Source organism: Pezoporus occidentalis, unplaced genomic scaffold (assembly GCF_034315485.1).
Source record: "Pezoporus occidentalis ecotype Australia unplaced genomic scaffold, CSIRO_AGI_Poc_V1 ctg213, whole genome shotgun sequence".
NCBI classification, from domain to species: Eukaryota; Metazoa; Chordata; class Aves; order Psittaciformes; family Psittacidae; genus Pezoporus; species Pezoporus occidentalis.
In genome coordinates, this window is record NW_026913997.1 from 450374 (window position 1) to 467127 (window position 16754).

Sequence of the window (16754 nt, forward strand, 5' to 3'; positions counted from 1 at the left end):
CTGCAAAGGCAGGATACATTACATTTCACAATGCCTAAAAAGTCATCTTGAACAGCTGTATGTTCTAGGCTTATGTATGTGGCATTTCCTGAATGTAATCCTTCCTCTTTTCTCTTTAGACCACAAGATGTTTGGTGAAACAGCAGCTGCAAGACACACAGAGTTTTCAGATCACATTTACTTCCCTGTTCTACTCACCCTTCTTCCCCAACAAACGTGACATAGAGTTTATTTCTCTGCAGGTCTTTTCTTGAGTAGCCCATGATCTGGTTAAAGGCATCTTCTAGCAAGTGATCTCTCCTAATGATTAATCTGAGGAGCAAAATAATTTCGAAATAGCAATTCATGAAAATGAACCACAGTTGGAAACATCTATTTACACTGCAAGGTAACAGGGTGACTTCAGAGAGATACAAGTTTCTGCTGGATAGTTCAATACCAATCAGGCAGCTTCTGACTGTTAGTCTATGTCCTTCAAGGATCTACTTCAGATTTCAGTAAAATGTCTCTCCTACAAAGAAGTGTTGTTCTATTTTTTTATACCCTGGTTCTGCCTTAAATCAAAGGTTTCAGTGGGAAAGGTCCTGAAGTGGGCATTTTCATCAAGTTAAAATCCTTTCTGTAAGGCTGGGTCTCTAAATCAGTCTTTCTGTAAGCAAGAATCTAACCTTTTATGTAAAAAGCAATCTTTTAACAAGGAAAAAGATAGAACTGTGGGAAAGTCACTGAATGATAACTCCAGAATCACACATCCCTACATTATCCCCAGTGTGTGATGGGACAAAAAGTCTAGGAGGAATGGCAACTGTTTGTCCAAAACCAGACTGAAGGTTCACATGTGAAAACATAATGTACCTTTTGAAAGAAAAATTGTGAAAGTGAGGGAGTGTCATCAAGATCTAAAATAAGAGGTGAAAGAAACCTCCTTACTTAAACATTTTATCTTCTGCCAAAAAAACTGTTTAATTAGTTTTGTGAAGTGCAGCTTGCTTTACATTCAAATACTGCCATACGTGTGCACTTTATCAGTCAGTCAGACTGAAGCTGGGAGCTGCTGCTGCCTGCAGAGAGACAGCTTACCTCTCCGCACAGCCTCTTGCAAAGCCCTTGTAGGCCTTACTGCTTGTGCAGAGATCAGTCAGTGACTGCACTGTGCTACCCTGCACAGGACATGGATTTGGAGAGGCCAAGCACTGGCAAGGTACGTGGGCAACACGTAGGACCCAGGCACTGTCTAAGTTGTGCTGGGGTCCTGGTTTGAAAAAAAGGAGCAGATCAGTGTATGCCTGGGAAAGGAACAGAGAACACTTCTGTTCAAAAATCAAGCTGTTCTTCTTAAAAATCCACAGTGTGATGGCAAATAGGTTAGGACAAAAAGGTGCAAGAAATGTAATGGATCTTAAAGCTAGCAAATGCCATCTTCTTCTACCAGCTAACTGCCCAAGTATTCGTGGCAAAACTTCATAGATTAACCTCTAAGTGTCTGTGATTTCATTACATTACAGGCAGAAGATGTTCAAGCCCTGCCTCTTAAGTCTGTCTAAACATACCATTTTAAACCCACTTCCGTTGTGGAAGACTTTTAACAAGCCCACAGAAATGAAGTCTGAGCTCTGCACCAATTCTTGCAAAAAGTGACTGGCTGGGTGAAATAAAACAAAACCAAACCAAATCCAACCACCCAAAATACCTACCCCCTATTCTAACAGAAGAAAGGGTTAAAAAAGTTCTAATGCTTCACGGCTACTGTGAGAGCATCAAACTATGAGAGTTTGAGAGCTGGCACAAGACTTGGTAATTTACACAACTATGAAAGTATCTTTTGCTGATGATCCTTAACATGTATGAAATCACTCGATTACCAAATAAATGAAGGAGGGAAGACCTTGCTCCAAGCATTCTAGCATTCAGAGTGCTGAAATAAAAATACTAGCAGTTTTTTAAGGTAAACCTTAGAATTTAATAACATTTGATTTTATGAGTCCTCTTTACTAAAGAGGACTGTGATATCAAGACAGGCAATTATGTACAAAAGATAAGCCTATCTAGTTTTATCACTGGAAAAAGACATGAGAAAATACAACTGTTTGTATCATAGCACATGCTGTAATGGAAGAATTCAGGTGCCTCTTGTTCTGCATGCCTCTTCCCAAAGTGCTTTTTGGCACTGTACCGGTAAGGTTGTTTGTATGAAAATATAGTTAGAGGAAAGATAGAAGAAGTGCTCAGAACTTGCTGTATCCTCTGCTATGAATCACATGCTGGCACTAAGTCTTTTATGACAGGCTTTGTATTTCCAGAAGTGCAAGGGTAACCACAACATCTGCATTCCTTCTACTGGGAAGAAGCTTGTAGATGGGCAAGGCAAGGCAAGCTGCCTGAGAAACAAATCCAGTTTCATGAGATTCTTCAACATACTTCAATTTTCCTGGGCCTTGTCCATATCCTTTAGTCTCCAACTTCCTGTAAAAGTTCCTCAGCTTGGCTTCAAAATCTCTTTTGTAAGGAGCTGGAGCTCGGGCATTGGCACGCTGAGTACCTGCAGGAAACAATAAGCAAAGAATGAGCTGTAGTGACATGAACTGATTGATGTCCCATCCTCTTCTAAAAAGACTCAACAGCAAAGGGCAGGGCATGTGTTTGGTTTGGTCACCTTTATAAAGAGTAAAAGGCCGTGTATCTTCAAATCTGCTTTGCATCCAAGACTTTTTAGTTGCTCACTTTCAACAGTATCACCTTTCTAAAGTAAGTATCAAAAGAACAAATCCAAGTCAATGCAAAAGATGGTTTAAAAACCCAGCATGATTGGAAAGATTTAACTTTTGTTTGTCAAATACACTTTATTTCTAACCTTTAAAACAGCTCATGAAATAAATGTTCTGCTCTGTTCTGGTTTTAATATTATCAGGAAAAACAGGAACTCAGAAGTGAAGCATAAACAGACTGCACTCTGCTGTGCTCTGTTGAATACATCAAGCTGAAGAAGGAAGACTATTGGAAATTCCCTAGTAGAAGTTTTTCCCTGGGGAATTAAAGTGAAAAAAATATTGGAAGAATGGGAAGATTGCCATTTAAGTTTGTGGAACTTTTCACATGTGCCTCCAGGCACATACATGATGTTCATCGATAAGTGAATTTGTTTTAAAAAGAACTGGTTTTTAAGAGTTAATGTCTTAAAAGCAGGGAGACATGAGATCTGTATGCCAAAGAACTGGCATACCCCCACATGTGCATGTACAAGTCTAGTATATACAAATAAGGTGTTTAGTCAGATTTGTTCGAAATATTACAACCATTAGAACTTCCACTGCCTCCCTGGATAAATTACATCAATTGACATGACTGCAAGACTATGTGCCAAAGAGGCAGCTAATCCTAGTTCTTTTACATTCATCTTCTCACCCCAAGTTCTTATAACATTAAATTCTTCCCCTGCAAGGCTGTGTAGACACAAAAAAAAAATCAGAGGTTGTTTAAAATTTCTCATGCCCTACACTATACATAGGTTGCCAACGACTTATGTGCAACTGGTGGTCATCTAACAGGCCCATAATGCACTGGAAATACAAATGAGCAGTTTAGAAACACTTATATGTAGACTTCTGTCTTTCCTTATGTGAGCTTTCTTTTGGCTCCCTGTATGAAGCTAAGCCAACAGAGAAGCATTTATTGCTATATGGGTGAAGGCACGAGAACGTAACGTTTCAGATCATGAAAGAGAGAGAATATGTATTTGTTCAGCCTGCGGGCAGAGAGGAGGGGAAAAGAGAGGAGCTTGCTTAGCCACAAAGCATATGGGGCTGACGGAAAAGGCAATGAGCACATCCTGCGGAAGTGGCTGCTTAGTTGATCTCTCTGCAGAGATCAGTAAGAGAACAAGTGAGATCAGTATTAACAGTGAATGCCATTTACCGGTCTGTAAAAGACCTGTCTGACCAGAAAGACACTTGCCACTTCTTCTAGGCTTAGCATGACATGAAGGAATAGAAAATGTCAGGGAATTCTTACAGCTCCAATGGGAACATGCAGGAACCCTTCAGAAAATAAATCACGATCATTAATCTATACTGGTTATCCTCTTTTACTGAGAGCACCAAGGGCTTCTAACATTCAGCTGAATTCTCTAGAAAACCCACAGAAACTTGAAACTGTAAACAGCCTTTCAATTACTGGCCTTTTCCCACTACTTTGTTTATTTTGCTTTGGGTCAAAGTAGGTACAAAAATGCAGTCATCAAATAAATGCAAAAAAAAAAAAGCATACTTTAATCTTAACCCCTGAAGGAAGTTTTTGCTGAGAGAGAATCTGGTAACACATTACTTCACGGTTCAGAAATCAGCAGTATATTATCCTATCAGCACATGACAAGTCCTCATTGCAAATCAGAGGCATATGCCAAGAAATTCCTGGGCAATTATAATGATTATTTCCGCCTTGGGAACAAAAGATGTTAATGGAAGAGCTAAAAAACACCAGTGATGTGATCATATTTGATTGTCAAGAAGGTTATATACTAAAGCAGATATAAAGAGCAGCTTCACGACTATTTATCTTTCCCAAAAGAGAAAGTACAACCGACTGTGACTGATGTGAACAATGGATCCTTAACAAGCAACCTCGCGCAGTGCAGCACGGCCAGTTTAGCTGACAAAAGGGACACAGAGCCCTCACAGAAACGATGGGGTATTTACAGCTTCTCATCAAAAAAGTCGTTTGTACACCAACGCAAACATGCATGCTTGCAGAATGACAGGGAGATTCAACGGTCTCTATATTTTTCTATGAAATAAAGATTACAATTTTTAGGAGAAAGGGACTAAACCAATCACTGCTTATCATTTACTGTGTGCTGTGGATGTACTAGTAAAGAAGAAATTTTAACTCTGAAAGCCAAATCTATCAGGTTTGCAGTTGCAAATAAGATGCACATATGCAGATTTCATTCTTCTTTTCAACAAAAGAAAACAGTTTTATCTAAACCATGTATGTATCAAAAATATCAATACATGTGAATATTATATTTTGTGGCTTTGCAGAATGTCATAAGATCATTAAGGTCTTTGCACAGTTTCTCTGAATAGGTTCTACACAGGTCCTACGTCCAGCAGCAGGAAAAGCTGCCACTCAGGATATGTTTATGAATGATTTTGGTCAGGTTTCTTGCAAAGGTTTTTATGATTGTGGACTGGGAAATGCCCACAAAAATCACAGTACTTTTTCTGGTAAAATTTTCTTACTGTCTGGAACTACCTCGAGTTGCTCACATCCCAAATGTTCTCTATTTATCTATACTTTTGTTCTCAAATTTGTAGAAATCCCCTTAAGCCACTTCTGATTTACTGCAATGATTTTTACTTATGTATTATCTTCTTGATAAAACTGAGAGTAAGGCATCCATAAACTTCTAATTGCTCTTCAGAGGTCAAATGGAAGTTATTAGTTACTATTAGTTCAACTATTAGTTCAACTACTATTTCACATATTAGTTAATATGTGAAATATCAATTTAATTCCATTATGACACGTGTATTTCCAGAGAGCTGCAATTTGCTATCTGTTGAACTCATGTTAAGGGATAGCAATCTGGTGTTACATAAAATTGTTACTGTCCCAAAGCTCCATTAACACTTTCATTTTAATGTACAGTTATTAGATCCATACGTCTAAGTCTCTAGGCATCAGGATCCTGGCACAAGCAGTCACTTAAGTTGTTTCACATCATTGAAAAGCAAGTTTGCAAGTTTTACAAGTCAGAACAAAATCACAGTCTCTGAAGTTGTAATACACCAAATCTTTTCTATTAGCAAAACATCTTCTGAGCCCAAGGCAAAGATTCAACTTTGACAGTCAAATGCAATCACACTTGTTCACTTTGCTCAAACATAGGACTAAATAAATGTTTGTTTTTGCTGGAACAACAGAACTTAGATCTTAAGAAATTTGGAAAGTCATTACATGCAGCATAATATAAACTGCATTATAGATGCATTATCTCTACTGCACTATCTTACAGATACCATCGTAATGAAAGTACTGCCATGACAAGCTCACTGATCACACAGAAGGTACTTTAGCTTATGTAACTTTACTCATCTAAAAGTCAGGAACCACAAAGGGGAATAGGTTATAGCTTCCCAAGAGCAGGTTCTTGGCTTTAAACTGCCGTGAATTTCAATTTGGAAAGCAAACAAAATATTATAGTTAAACAATTACTCCATTGGCTTCTGTTCTCTGACTTCTGGGAAGGCAGCTGGAGTGTGCTCCTGACTTTACTGACTTGGAACAGATCCTTAGCAAGTACAAGAAATGGTTTTGCACAGAAACAGTGCTTGAACAACTCACCTGGAGAGTTCTGAGGCGAAGACACCGGCGAGCCTCTTGGAGACTGGCAATAACTAGGATGAAGTAAGGCATGTGGCGGCACATATGACATTATCTCCTCCTCAAACAAGCTGGTAAAAAGGAGCAAAAGAGAAATAAAGAGTTTACTTCTTGAATAGCATTTTGCACTTTCTAGGAATAAATCTCTACTTACTAACTTGCTTTCTTTGGTGGTCACTTGACTATTTCCACTATATAAACTTACAGTGCTACAAAATATTCCCATTCCATCAATCAGATCTCGAAAGTACTGGAAAACAGTGATTACTACTTTTGGGATACACTGCTAAACATAATTTGGTATTTGTTTTCAAGGTTAAAATATAGTTAATCAGCCTGTAAAATTTGTGTTTTGTCCCCCCCCCTTTTTTTTTAACTTGTGTTCTCATTACAAAGGAGTCAATAGCCCTAAGTCACACTTTCATAGAAAACAGATCTGCAGTACTGCACAAAGACCAAGACAGAGATAAAGATTCTAAACCTCAGGGATTAAGAATCACATCTGAACATGTTAAGCATATTGAACAGTAGGCTTGTCGGCATAAGTTATTTCATTTTACTTTTAATGCTAATATTGTTGCAGAAACAGGTATAACATCTAGCATGTTCAGGTTGAGTTATTTCGTGCTTCATGTATTACTGACACACGGCTTTTAAGAGAAGAACAATAACCTTTTGCAGTGCAATCACTGCATCTTTGTACAGAGTTTGCACATACATTAAAATTTCAATCTTTTTTCCAAAATTGACACAAGAAAATCCAAAAAGAGAGTATCTAATATCAGAATGAACCTGATATCAAAGCCTACGTTATATGTTAAACACAATACAGATAAGAACAAACTGTTAAGATACATAAAAATTATTTTCAAACGTTGAGCTGCAGAAAGTATCACAAGCCAATCTATTGCTAGAGAGCTAAACCAATGAAATCAATGTTCAAATAAAGGCTGTTTCTTACTAAGTTTGTTCAGTGAAAAAATGCCTCAAAAAATTTTTGCATTAGATTTTTTTGTTTTAAATTGATATTTTTCTGGCAGTCCTTTTTATATTCATGACCATGCAGGCTTTCCTCCAAGTTACACTTTGATGCTGAAAATGTGATAAAATATAAACCGCTATTTCAATCTGGGATGAAATTAAGAGGTAAAATGATGATTTGTGTTGTATGCCAAATAACATGTTTAGAAGAAACTCAAAATAAAACATATGAACATTAACATTTGAAATAAAATATAATGCCATTCTTAGAGCATTTTTAAAAATGCGATGCTTGTACCTTCTTCAATCCCTAAACAAAAAGGGGTTTGTTTGGTTTTAGTTAGCTAAAATTTAATAACATGCAAAAATATATATGGCTTTCCCAAGCAATAAAAATATCAGAATTATTGATTCTACCCAGTTATTTACTACATCTCAGAGTGCTTTACAGGACATTTATATCATTCCCCCTCCACCAACTGAGGAAACAGAGGCACGGAAACAGGTCTTTCCTAAGGCCATCCAACCAGCCAAGCCAGACACAGAAGCCAGGGGTCCTGAGCCCCAGGAAGATCAAGTCATCATAATTTGAATGCAGGAGCTTATAGGGTTTCATAGAGAAGGGTCATGATGACACCTACTAGAAGATACCACTAAAAGTAAAAAGCTACCAAGACTAAATAATGGTAAGAGAAGAAATTCCATCATCTCAGTACACCACGTAGGCCCACCTTTGATTTTAAACTGGTATCTACTCACAATAAGCTCACAATAACTCAGTCCAGTTTTGAGGTTTAACATTCAACATTTTAAGAAACTAATGGAGACATAGATAACATTTTCTCAACAGTACATCATTGGAGCAACGATACTGTTAGGTTATTAATAAAATGGGAAGGAAATCCTCACGCAACTCTTTTCAGTTATGTTTTTTTGGGGAGAAAAAAAGTAGATGAAGAGAAAAAAATCTGAAGAATATGATACAGTTATTCTAGGGACACTCTGGCTAATACTTTAATCTTAAAAATTACTTACACTGATTACTGCTTTTCTACAAAAGAAAGATTGCAATAAAAATTTTGAATTTGCTTTATTTCCACTATAAAAATGATCTTCAGTGTTTGCTGTTAACAGAACACTAGAGGGAACAAAACCCAGTCAAAGAGCAGTGAGAAAATCATTCATGCAATCTTTATTCAAAAACAAAGAGCCAAAGCCAGATTTTAATGTGTAAAACCTGTGTTATCTCCAAATATCAAAACAAAACTCTTACTAAGGTTTTTAAGACACAATATTTGCATTTTAAAATAAGTTTCAGCATGGCTTTAGAATGAGATTTATTTTTTCTGAAAGCTGTAATTAACTCAGAGATTTAGGGACCAGAAAGGATTATGATTATGCAACCTGACCTCAAAATACTACTCTTAATGCCAATCCTATTTCACTAGATTCAATTTCACGAATTTCTCGATGCACTTTATGCAAGGGCTTAATTCTAGCAAAAAATCTGCCTGATTTTTTGAGTTAATTGTTAAAAAAAAATATTAGAGAAGCAATTCTGCACTTCTTGAAAGCTGTAACAGTATTTCCTTTATTAAAGAGAAAAACGCTTGACAACACAGTGAAGTGGCAGCAAAACACGAAGTAGCAAAAATACACCTCAAGTATAAACATTCACAGACTTCCCAAACCATGGAACTAAACAGACACATTCTTAAAGCAACAGAAGACACATTCTTCCGAAGAGGTCTAAACTGTACCACCTAAACATCAGAGCTGAGTGCAACAGGACAATAAAAGGTGATCAGGGCAAACCCACATAAATCACAAGCACAACACTCTTGCACTCGCCTTTCCTCAGACAGAATGCCACGCTCCATCACCCCTATGAAAAATCATGACCTCCAGTTCCCATCTAGAAACTGAACGTGATGAAAATAAGACATCTGACCCTTGAGTTCTAGCTCTCCCAGCTGCAAGTCCAAGTACTGAAGGGGAAATCATTGGATCACAAAATCAGCCACACTACTCACTGAAAGGCTCCTCAGCAGCTGCCACAGCATATTCCATATGTGCATCGAAAGAAGCAGTGCCTACCTGAGTAACATGACAAGGTCTGCATCACTGGATAAACGCACCAACCCAGGTGTACCCTCTGTCCGGATGAACTGGATCTTCTCCCTGTGTAAGCCAAAAAAGATTTCCAAAATATCTTTTGCAAATAAGGCACCAGTGTACACCACAGCAACGAGAAAAAGTACCGGGTATATCATAAGAAGCTCAGAGTTATGATTCTGTTTTTCAGAAACCATTTTTCACCCATGCCACACCATGTCCATATGTGTAGCAAAACATTACAACTAAAAAGCTGATTTGTTGCCCTCATCTCCTCATTGCCCAGGCTGTTTCAGGTAGTACAGACAGCTGACCAGTAAAAAAAACCCCAAGATTCAAAATCAATCCTTCCAGGTTCACACTTGCTGTGTCCCTGAATTCAAAGGAGGCTGAGCTCTGCAGGAGGACATTACTATTCTGAAAGTGAACTGATTAAAAAGGGACTGTCTGTTTTGAACCTTTGTACAAATGCAACCCATACATTACAGTGCATTTTTGCGATTTTAAAAGCCAAGGGTTTATACCACACTGCATTTAAGATCTCTTCCAGGAAAACCCTTGTAGTATTTCTCCCACTCTGTCTCACCCAAGCACACACCCTTCCTATGCCTGATCTGACAGGCTGAGAACTCTAGAACTTTATTTTCCTCCTTTTCTCTGTATTTTGCAGTGAGCATGCATTCTGCTAATATGTAATTTCAGGTCTGTCAGCCAGGATTTACTTAGAGGCTTTAAAAACAAATCTTTAACATAGAAGCCTCAACATAAAACTTGTTAGAATGGGAAACTGAAAAACAGGGCAACTTGTTGAATTTTGTGAACTTTAGCAGGATGGCAAGAAAAGGAATCAATAAGTAACACTATGAGAATGGAAAAAAATGAAAAGCAATGCCGACTGCTATGCCAGCCAGTGTGGACAGGCCTCTGGAACACAGAATGCTGTGCTGGCAGCTCTCTGCACATGACAGACCACAACCATCAACCCAGTATTTTTCACATTTAGTGTCCAAGGAAGAGCAGATATGGTTATTTGAGTCATAGTCACTAATATCCAAGTTGTTATTTTACACCTAAATATACAAACCACAGTGGTTTGGGGGGGATACATTTTGAGAGAGTTCTTGCCGCTTTCGGAATTTCACTTTTTGTCATTCCTAGTCTCAGCATACAAGGGAGTTTTAACAACCTCATCACCTCAGTTTTAACAACATCAAAGATCATCCTTCATCAAATCTCACTGGACTAATCAAAACCCTGCAGATACCATTTTGAAGAAACACTCAAAATTCTTATTGCTGCAGTACTACCTCCAAGGTCATTAGGTCAGGACAGCCTTTCTGTAAATGTGCATTGAGAAGACAAGGACAAAACTAAATGCCATTCTGCCTCCTGCTCCCAGCTGCTCACATAATTAAATGACTGGGCACATTTGCCATGCCATCCAGCTGTCTTGGCACATTTTGAAGACATGAGCAAACCTCTTATGCCAGTTGTTCCAAATGTTTTCTTGTAGGTACCTTTATTTGGTAATATAATGGCACATTACCTCTGTTCCCCTCAACCTTATTTTAGGGAGTTACAGCGAAATACAATAAAGAACTACTTTCACAGCTTTATGAATAGGCCAGACATCTACAACCAGTCATGTTCCACTGCCGATTTTGAAGGAAGAAACTAATTCTAATTAACATTTAGTCCTGGAGTGGGAATAGCAAGCTTTAGTAACTTCATTACCTGAGTGAATGATTCCTGGTAAGATCTGGTTGACGCTCTTGCAGAATTTCAAAAATATTGGGCTGACGCAAAAATGCAACAATCTTGTCATTGTAAGCTGAAAACACCAACAAAAACACCATGCTGAAACAAGGAGGTACCAACAGACAGGACCACAATCCTTCTGAGATCAGTAATGACAGCAGACTTCATCTTTCCAGTTCTAAGTTTAGCAGCATTGTGCTAATATCTTTTCATGTAAGGCTATCAGTTGTACTATCATTTAGGGAACATGCCTCCCGACTATGAACCAAATCTCATTGTGACACACCTTGACACTGTAACAGGTCTAATTCTGCTAGCAATTTCTGTAATATTTTATCAGTCATGCTCTAAACTAAACTAGAATATTCATTGTTAGAATAAAATTTCAGGGACCTTGGTTTTCACTGCACTGAAATCCATTCTCAAACATTAAAGAGTCATCGGAAAAACCCGGATCAAATCCTCATACTTATTGCTGAGCCTGCAGTGCATGTATACTATGTTCATGGCAAGGGGAAGGATTTAAATTAGCATGCCACAGTACAAAGAGCCAGTTATAGTCAATCAGATTAATTTATCTTGGTTTAGCACAATGTAACAGCTGTTTGATTCAATAAGCTAAATTCTGTTCTTGGTGGCACAGAAGTCAGTAACTTTGTGTGTATGTAACTGAGAACAGAAGTTAAGCTAATGACTAATTCCAAGCTGATTAACGCTTTCTGGAATCCTGCCAAAACAGATGCTTAGAAGTTGTAAAAAATCACTGGGAATACATGGAATCCAATTAGGACACAACCTGGCTCACTGTCTTCAACTGTCACCGCATTAAGAAAGTGAACTATGAAGGTGGAAGTTTTACATCGGTTATTTGGTTCTGCACACTTTCAGTGTTATTCCTGCAGGCTGCAACTGAACAATTGGGAAATGCTGAGGGACAGAAGTAATCATAACAAATAACAACTTCCACCCACCCCAACCAATTGCAAAACCCAGCAGTGCATGCTGACATGACACACTCAGTCATGGAGAACTTCTCTGAAAAGAGGTCGGATGCTGACATACCCACTGGAACCATGTCCTGGTACTGAGCTCTGCTGACTGTATTAAATGTGCTAGAAGGTCTTGGCAAAACTGGTGGTCCTGAATGACGGGAGTCCTCTCCGACCTGAAAATGCACAAGTAACCACAATGACTGTCTCTATGCCAGTGTACATACTCAGATACATAAAAGTGAGAAATCACATGGCTTAAAACTAAGCATGTATGTAAATGTTTTGCTGGATCACTATTCTCAGTAACCACTGTGGCAGTAATCAGCTAGGTTGTATGATACTCATTAGTAAAACATTATTTAGTATATCGTGCCTATTAATATCAAGAATCAAAACTAATTGAAAGTTTATTGCTATTTTTAAATAATAGTCCCATTCTGAAAAGCAACTAAAAAATTCAATCTAGGATTCCTTCAGAGGGACTTCTGTACTTCAAAGACATCTTTATCAAAGGTTCTGAAAATCAAATTCTGCCCCTTCATTATCACTTCTATTACCTCTGTGCATTAATTGAGTTTCCCTAAATCTGAACTGGAAACAAGCTTGTGGCTGAAGCAGGAAGATAAGCAAGTGAGTTCACATTCAGGCAAGGCAAACAGGTCCAAAACTGGTAAAAATATGTTTCCTACAATCATTTTGTAAAACTGTTCTGAGTTTTTTGTGTTCACCTTCTGGGATTACAAATGTTGTACATGAACATTTTTTACAGTAAAACCACAATGTAAAATTGTTCCTGGTTGCATTCGTGATGTCTGGGCCACTTCTGCATTCTTCTGGTTTTTGAAGCTTCAGTCACTTCTACAGTGTCAGTATTTTATGTTTAGGTTATATAAAACATTTTGTTCAACCTCTTTTTCATCCTGCTGGACCTTTGTTTATTTCTCAGTTCCTTGGCCTACGTGTAATGGTTAGTATTTGAACTACACTTCCAAGTTTCAGAGATCTCTAAAACATCTAACTGCAAGATATCCAATAATTATAAATGTTGTTTTTAAATCTAGTCTCTGAAATCATGAAGAAGCAAAAGTCCTGAGATATCGCCCAAGGCTTTTGTGCTCTCTGATAATGCCCTCTCAGAAAAATGAAGAATTATTTCCTGTAGGCATTGTGCTTGAAAAGGAATGCCATTATTATTAGCTCCAGCTTCATGCTGCAGTTCAGCTTTAGCTAAAAAGACATTCCTTACACTGGTTAACATTTGCTTTAGAGCATCTCCCTGTAAAAAAATGTGTCAGTAGCTTCAAAACATCAAATTTTGTGGCAAGGCCAATCCAAATAAAGTATTTTGAGAGTGTTATTTTTTCCATTAAGTATTCATCTTCTGCAATAACATATAGTTTCCTGTAGCAATGGTTTAAAAATAGGAAGAGCAGCTGCAACTATGTAATACTTAAGTCATAAGCACATAAGAAAAAGTGGTGTTCAGATTCATACATATGCATATAAATAAACATTACATCATTAATCCTAGAATGGGAAAACTTTATTGAATTGTTATGTTTGAGATTCCTACCTGGAATTATATTTCCATTTAATTCAAGTTACAATTACATATGATGATATAGGATATGGTATATGATATAGGATAATTACACTTTTTTTGCAGCATTGACACTTCAGCAGACCTAAATCTCCCTATTTTAAGTGCAGGACTTCTGAACACTGCTTAAAGAAATGTAATTTCAGTGTGCATTTACTAAAGTTAAGAAAACAAATATTAACATATATAAATCAGTCACAACCAAAATACTTGCTTTACCTTACTGAAGGTCTATTCAGCTATATGAAGACACTTCTAGCTTCTTTGCCTGCTGCAAGACATCACTGACTACATCACATTGCCAAATTGATGGAAAAGGCTATCAAAACCATTTGTAAAATACACCATACACTGGCGTGTGTCTGAAGTATTGTGGGTGACTAAACCATGTTCACACAGGATGTAACAAGATAAGCAGCCAGTGGTATAGCACTTGCTGCAGCTCAGCAGAAGCCCTGTTAGAAAAGTTGCAGAGAAGATTCATGCCTGCTCTGAAACAGTCCTCTGGCAGAACTTCACCTGCCACAATGAGCTATAAGTAGCATAAAACAGAGCATTTCTCTCACCACTCTAAATTGCATTATCTTTAATTCCTGGCATGCAATATCCCTCCCCTGAAAAGATAACTTACAGCCAACTGTACAGGAGTTAAATAAAGTACAACTAAAGTCTAAGTCATTGTACATAAACTTGCTCAGAAGTAAAAAGAAGTTACGACAACATACAGAAACTGCCAGTGGAAGTGGTTCACTGTGAAAAATCAACAAAACCATTTTTTCCAGGTATTTCTATTTCCAAAGCAGAGATTAAATACATATGCAAAATGCATTTAATAGTCGGATAAGTCTATATGTGTTAAGATATATTTATACTTATTTGGAAAGCTGCATATAGAGTTACGTCTGTAAATACACACATGCCCTTTTTATGCCCCCCCTTATTTGCAAAGTTATATCAACATAGTTAGCAGACATCATGCTAGACAACAATACATATTTTGACAGTGAAAGACAGCATCTGGTAATCTGCAACCAGATGCTCTCCTGTGGTTAAATGGGGTTACTGCAAATTAAAAGTAAGAGAAACGCTCATGTCTGATTTTTTTCCTCTGAAATCATACCTTTCAAAGCAACAACAGCTAGCAAATAAAATAATAAATCTTTGCAGATGAGTACCATATGCTTACAGAAGAATCATGTTCCTCAAACACAGACTTGTGAGGAGAATGATATGAAAGAGGATGATCCTAAGAACCCAGTGGTTCCCGAAGAGAAGGGGCAGATCCAACTTACCTCACCAGCACTGTGGCTGCGTTGCCTCGTTAAGTGCTGCCGATGGACTAATGCACTAGTGGGCCTGCTGCTCTGTAAGGGAAGCCGGGGGTCGATGAACGTGGTAGTACGGGAATTGTGGTCAACAAAGAAAGCCTAGAGAAGAAGAAAGAAGAGAGAATTTATAGCAAATTATAGCAAATACTTTGGGTTTTTTTAGGATGTCCAAGATTAATGTCTCTTCAGGATCAAGGTTTCATTTGCTGACGTGAGGCTTTGGAAGAATCTTCCTCACATTACTTAAGCTTGCATTTCCTTTCAGAAGAAGAGGGATAACAGTTTTCCATCTCACTGAAGGGATGAATTCTTTAATGTCTTACTTAATTCATGCCTCTAAAGCCCTTTGAAATTCTCATCTGACAAGCATCAGAAGTAGGAAACTATTATGATTGTCAAGAAAAGACAACTTAAATGTTTCATAAAAGTAATCCCAGTGTATTCTCCCTTTCATTTCCTTATAAGCATCTAAAAAGATGTCATTAAGTGGCAAAACTATTCCCTTTTGTGAACTATTTACCATATAATTATGAACACAATTGGGTGTATACATGTCAACTGTATGATTGCATCCTGTGGTGAACTATGATTAAAGGCCAAGAGGCATTCCTGCCATGCTCCTGATACAACTATTATAGCTTCAATAACCTTTAAAAGAAAAAGAAGGAAACAAAAAAGGTCAGCCTGGGACACAAAGATGATGGCAACAAAGCCATTTAAATCAGGCAACCAGTGAGAACTACCACTTACTGGCTGGTCAGACATTTGCTGAAAGCAAGCTTACAAGGAGCATGTATCCTGGAAAATGAACATAATTCTATCCAATCTGAACCAAAAATGCTTCTAAGCCCTGAAATTTAAGCTTTTTCCAAGCCCTGAAATTTAACTTTTCCCCAGTGTAAGTGCTGCAGCTGGAAAGCAGCACTGTTCTATTTCAACACACTTCGCTTTTGTCAGCCACAATGCTGGAAATGTGTGGAAGTAGCTAAAAAAAGACCCTAGACGTGAGCAGCAGAGTTACAGGAAAGTGACATCTGGTTTGAAGAATCAAAGAATCTCAACCAGCAGAGAGGTGCTCGGGGACTGCAGAGGCCACTTCTGTGCTTTGTTACCGGTAAGGTACTTTGACCACAGGTTCATAAGCAATTCAGTCCTGTGGTGTCAGCACGTGAAACATTCTCATCTTCCCCCAACCCAACCACTTGTTTCATCCCTAGCATGCCCTTCCTGCCTTGTGCGGGCACAAGTGTTTGTGTAGCCACATACTGAACCCAGCTGGTGAGCTGGCCCTGGCTAAAATTACTCTCTTCTTGTCCCTCTCTCTGACGGTTTCTCTAACCTCAGAGAGCCCTCCAGGGATGAGAGGAAAGCAGAACTGGTTCTTTTGGCAGCGACATCAGGTTATAGTATTCATGCAATCACTGTTTCAGACTGCTTGGTACAGGCAGACCAGAGAAAATGCAACTCTTCTGACTGCCATGAAGGTAGGTAGACAAACCAGTGTGCTACGCTATTCAGCAACTAAATGCCATTGTGGATTGTGGTGGGAGAAAATGTTTGTACTTCCATTCCCCAAGGAAGGAGAAGCATATGGAGAGA

At 38.1% G+C, this 16754-nt stretch overlaps 1 protein-coding gene across 3 annotated transcripts in view; it reads right to left on the reverse strand.

Annotated features, from left to right (window-relative positions):
- HECW2 (HECT, C2 and WW domain containing E3 ubiquitin protein ligase 2) overlaps positions 1-16754 on the reverse strand; it is a 176703-nt gene that overhangs the window by 19531 nt on the left and 140418 nt on the right. For all 3 annotated transcript variants that reach the window (XM_062619646.1, XM_062619645.1, XM_062619647.1), the window contains 7 exons: positions 15120-15254; positions 12298-12400; positions 11212-11308; positions 9460-9543; positions 6343-6452; positions 2419-2539; positions 199-312 (listed from right to left, as the gene is read on the reverse strand). In XM_062619646.1, the coding sequence (XP_062475630.1) occupies positions 199-312; positions 2419-2539; positions 6343-6452; positions 9460-9543; positions 11212-11308; positions 12298-12400; positions 15120-15254 (764 nt within the window). The remainder of the gene's footprint in view (positions 1-198; positions 313-2418; positions 2540-6342; positions 6453-9459; positions 9544-11211; positions 11309-12297; positions 12401-15119; positions 15255-16754) is intronic.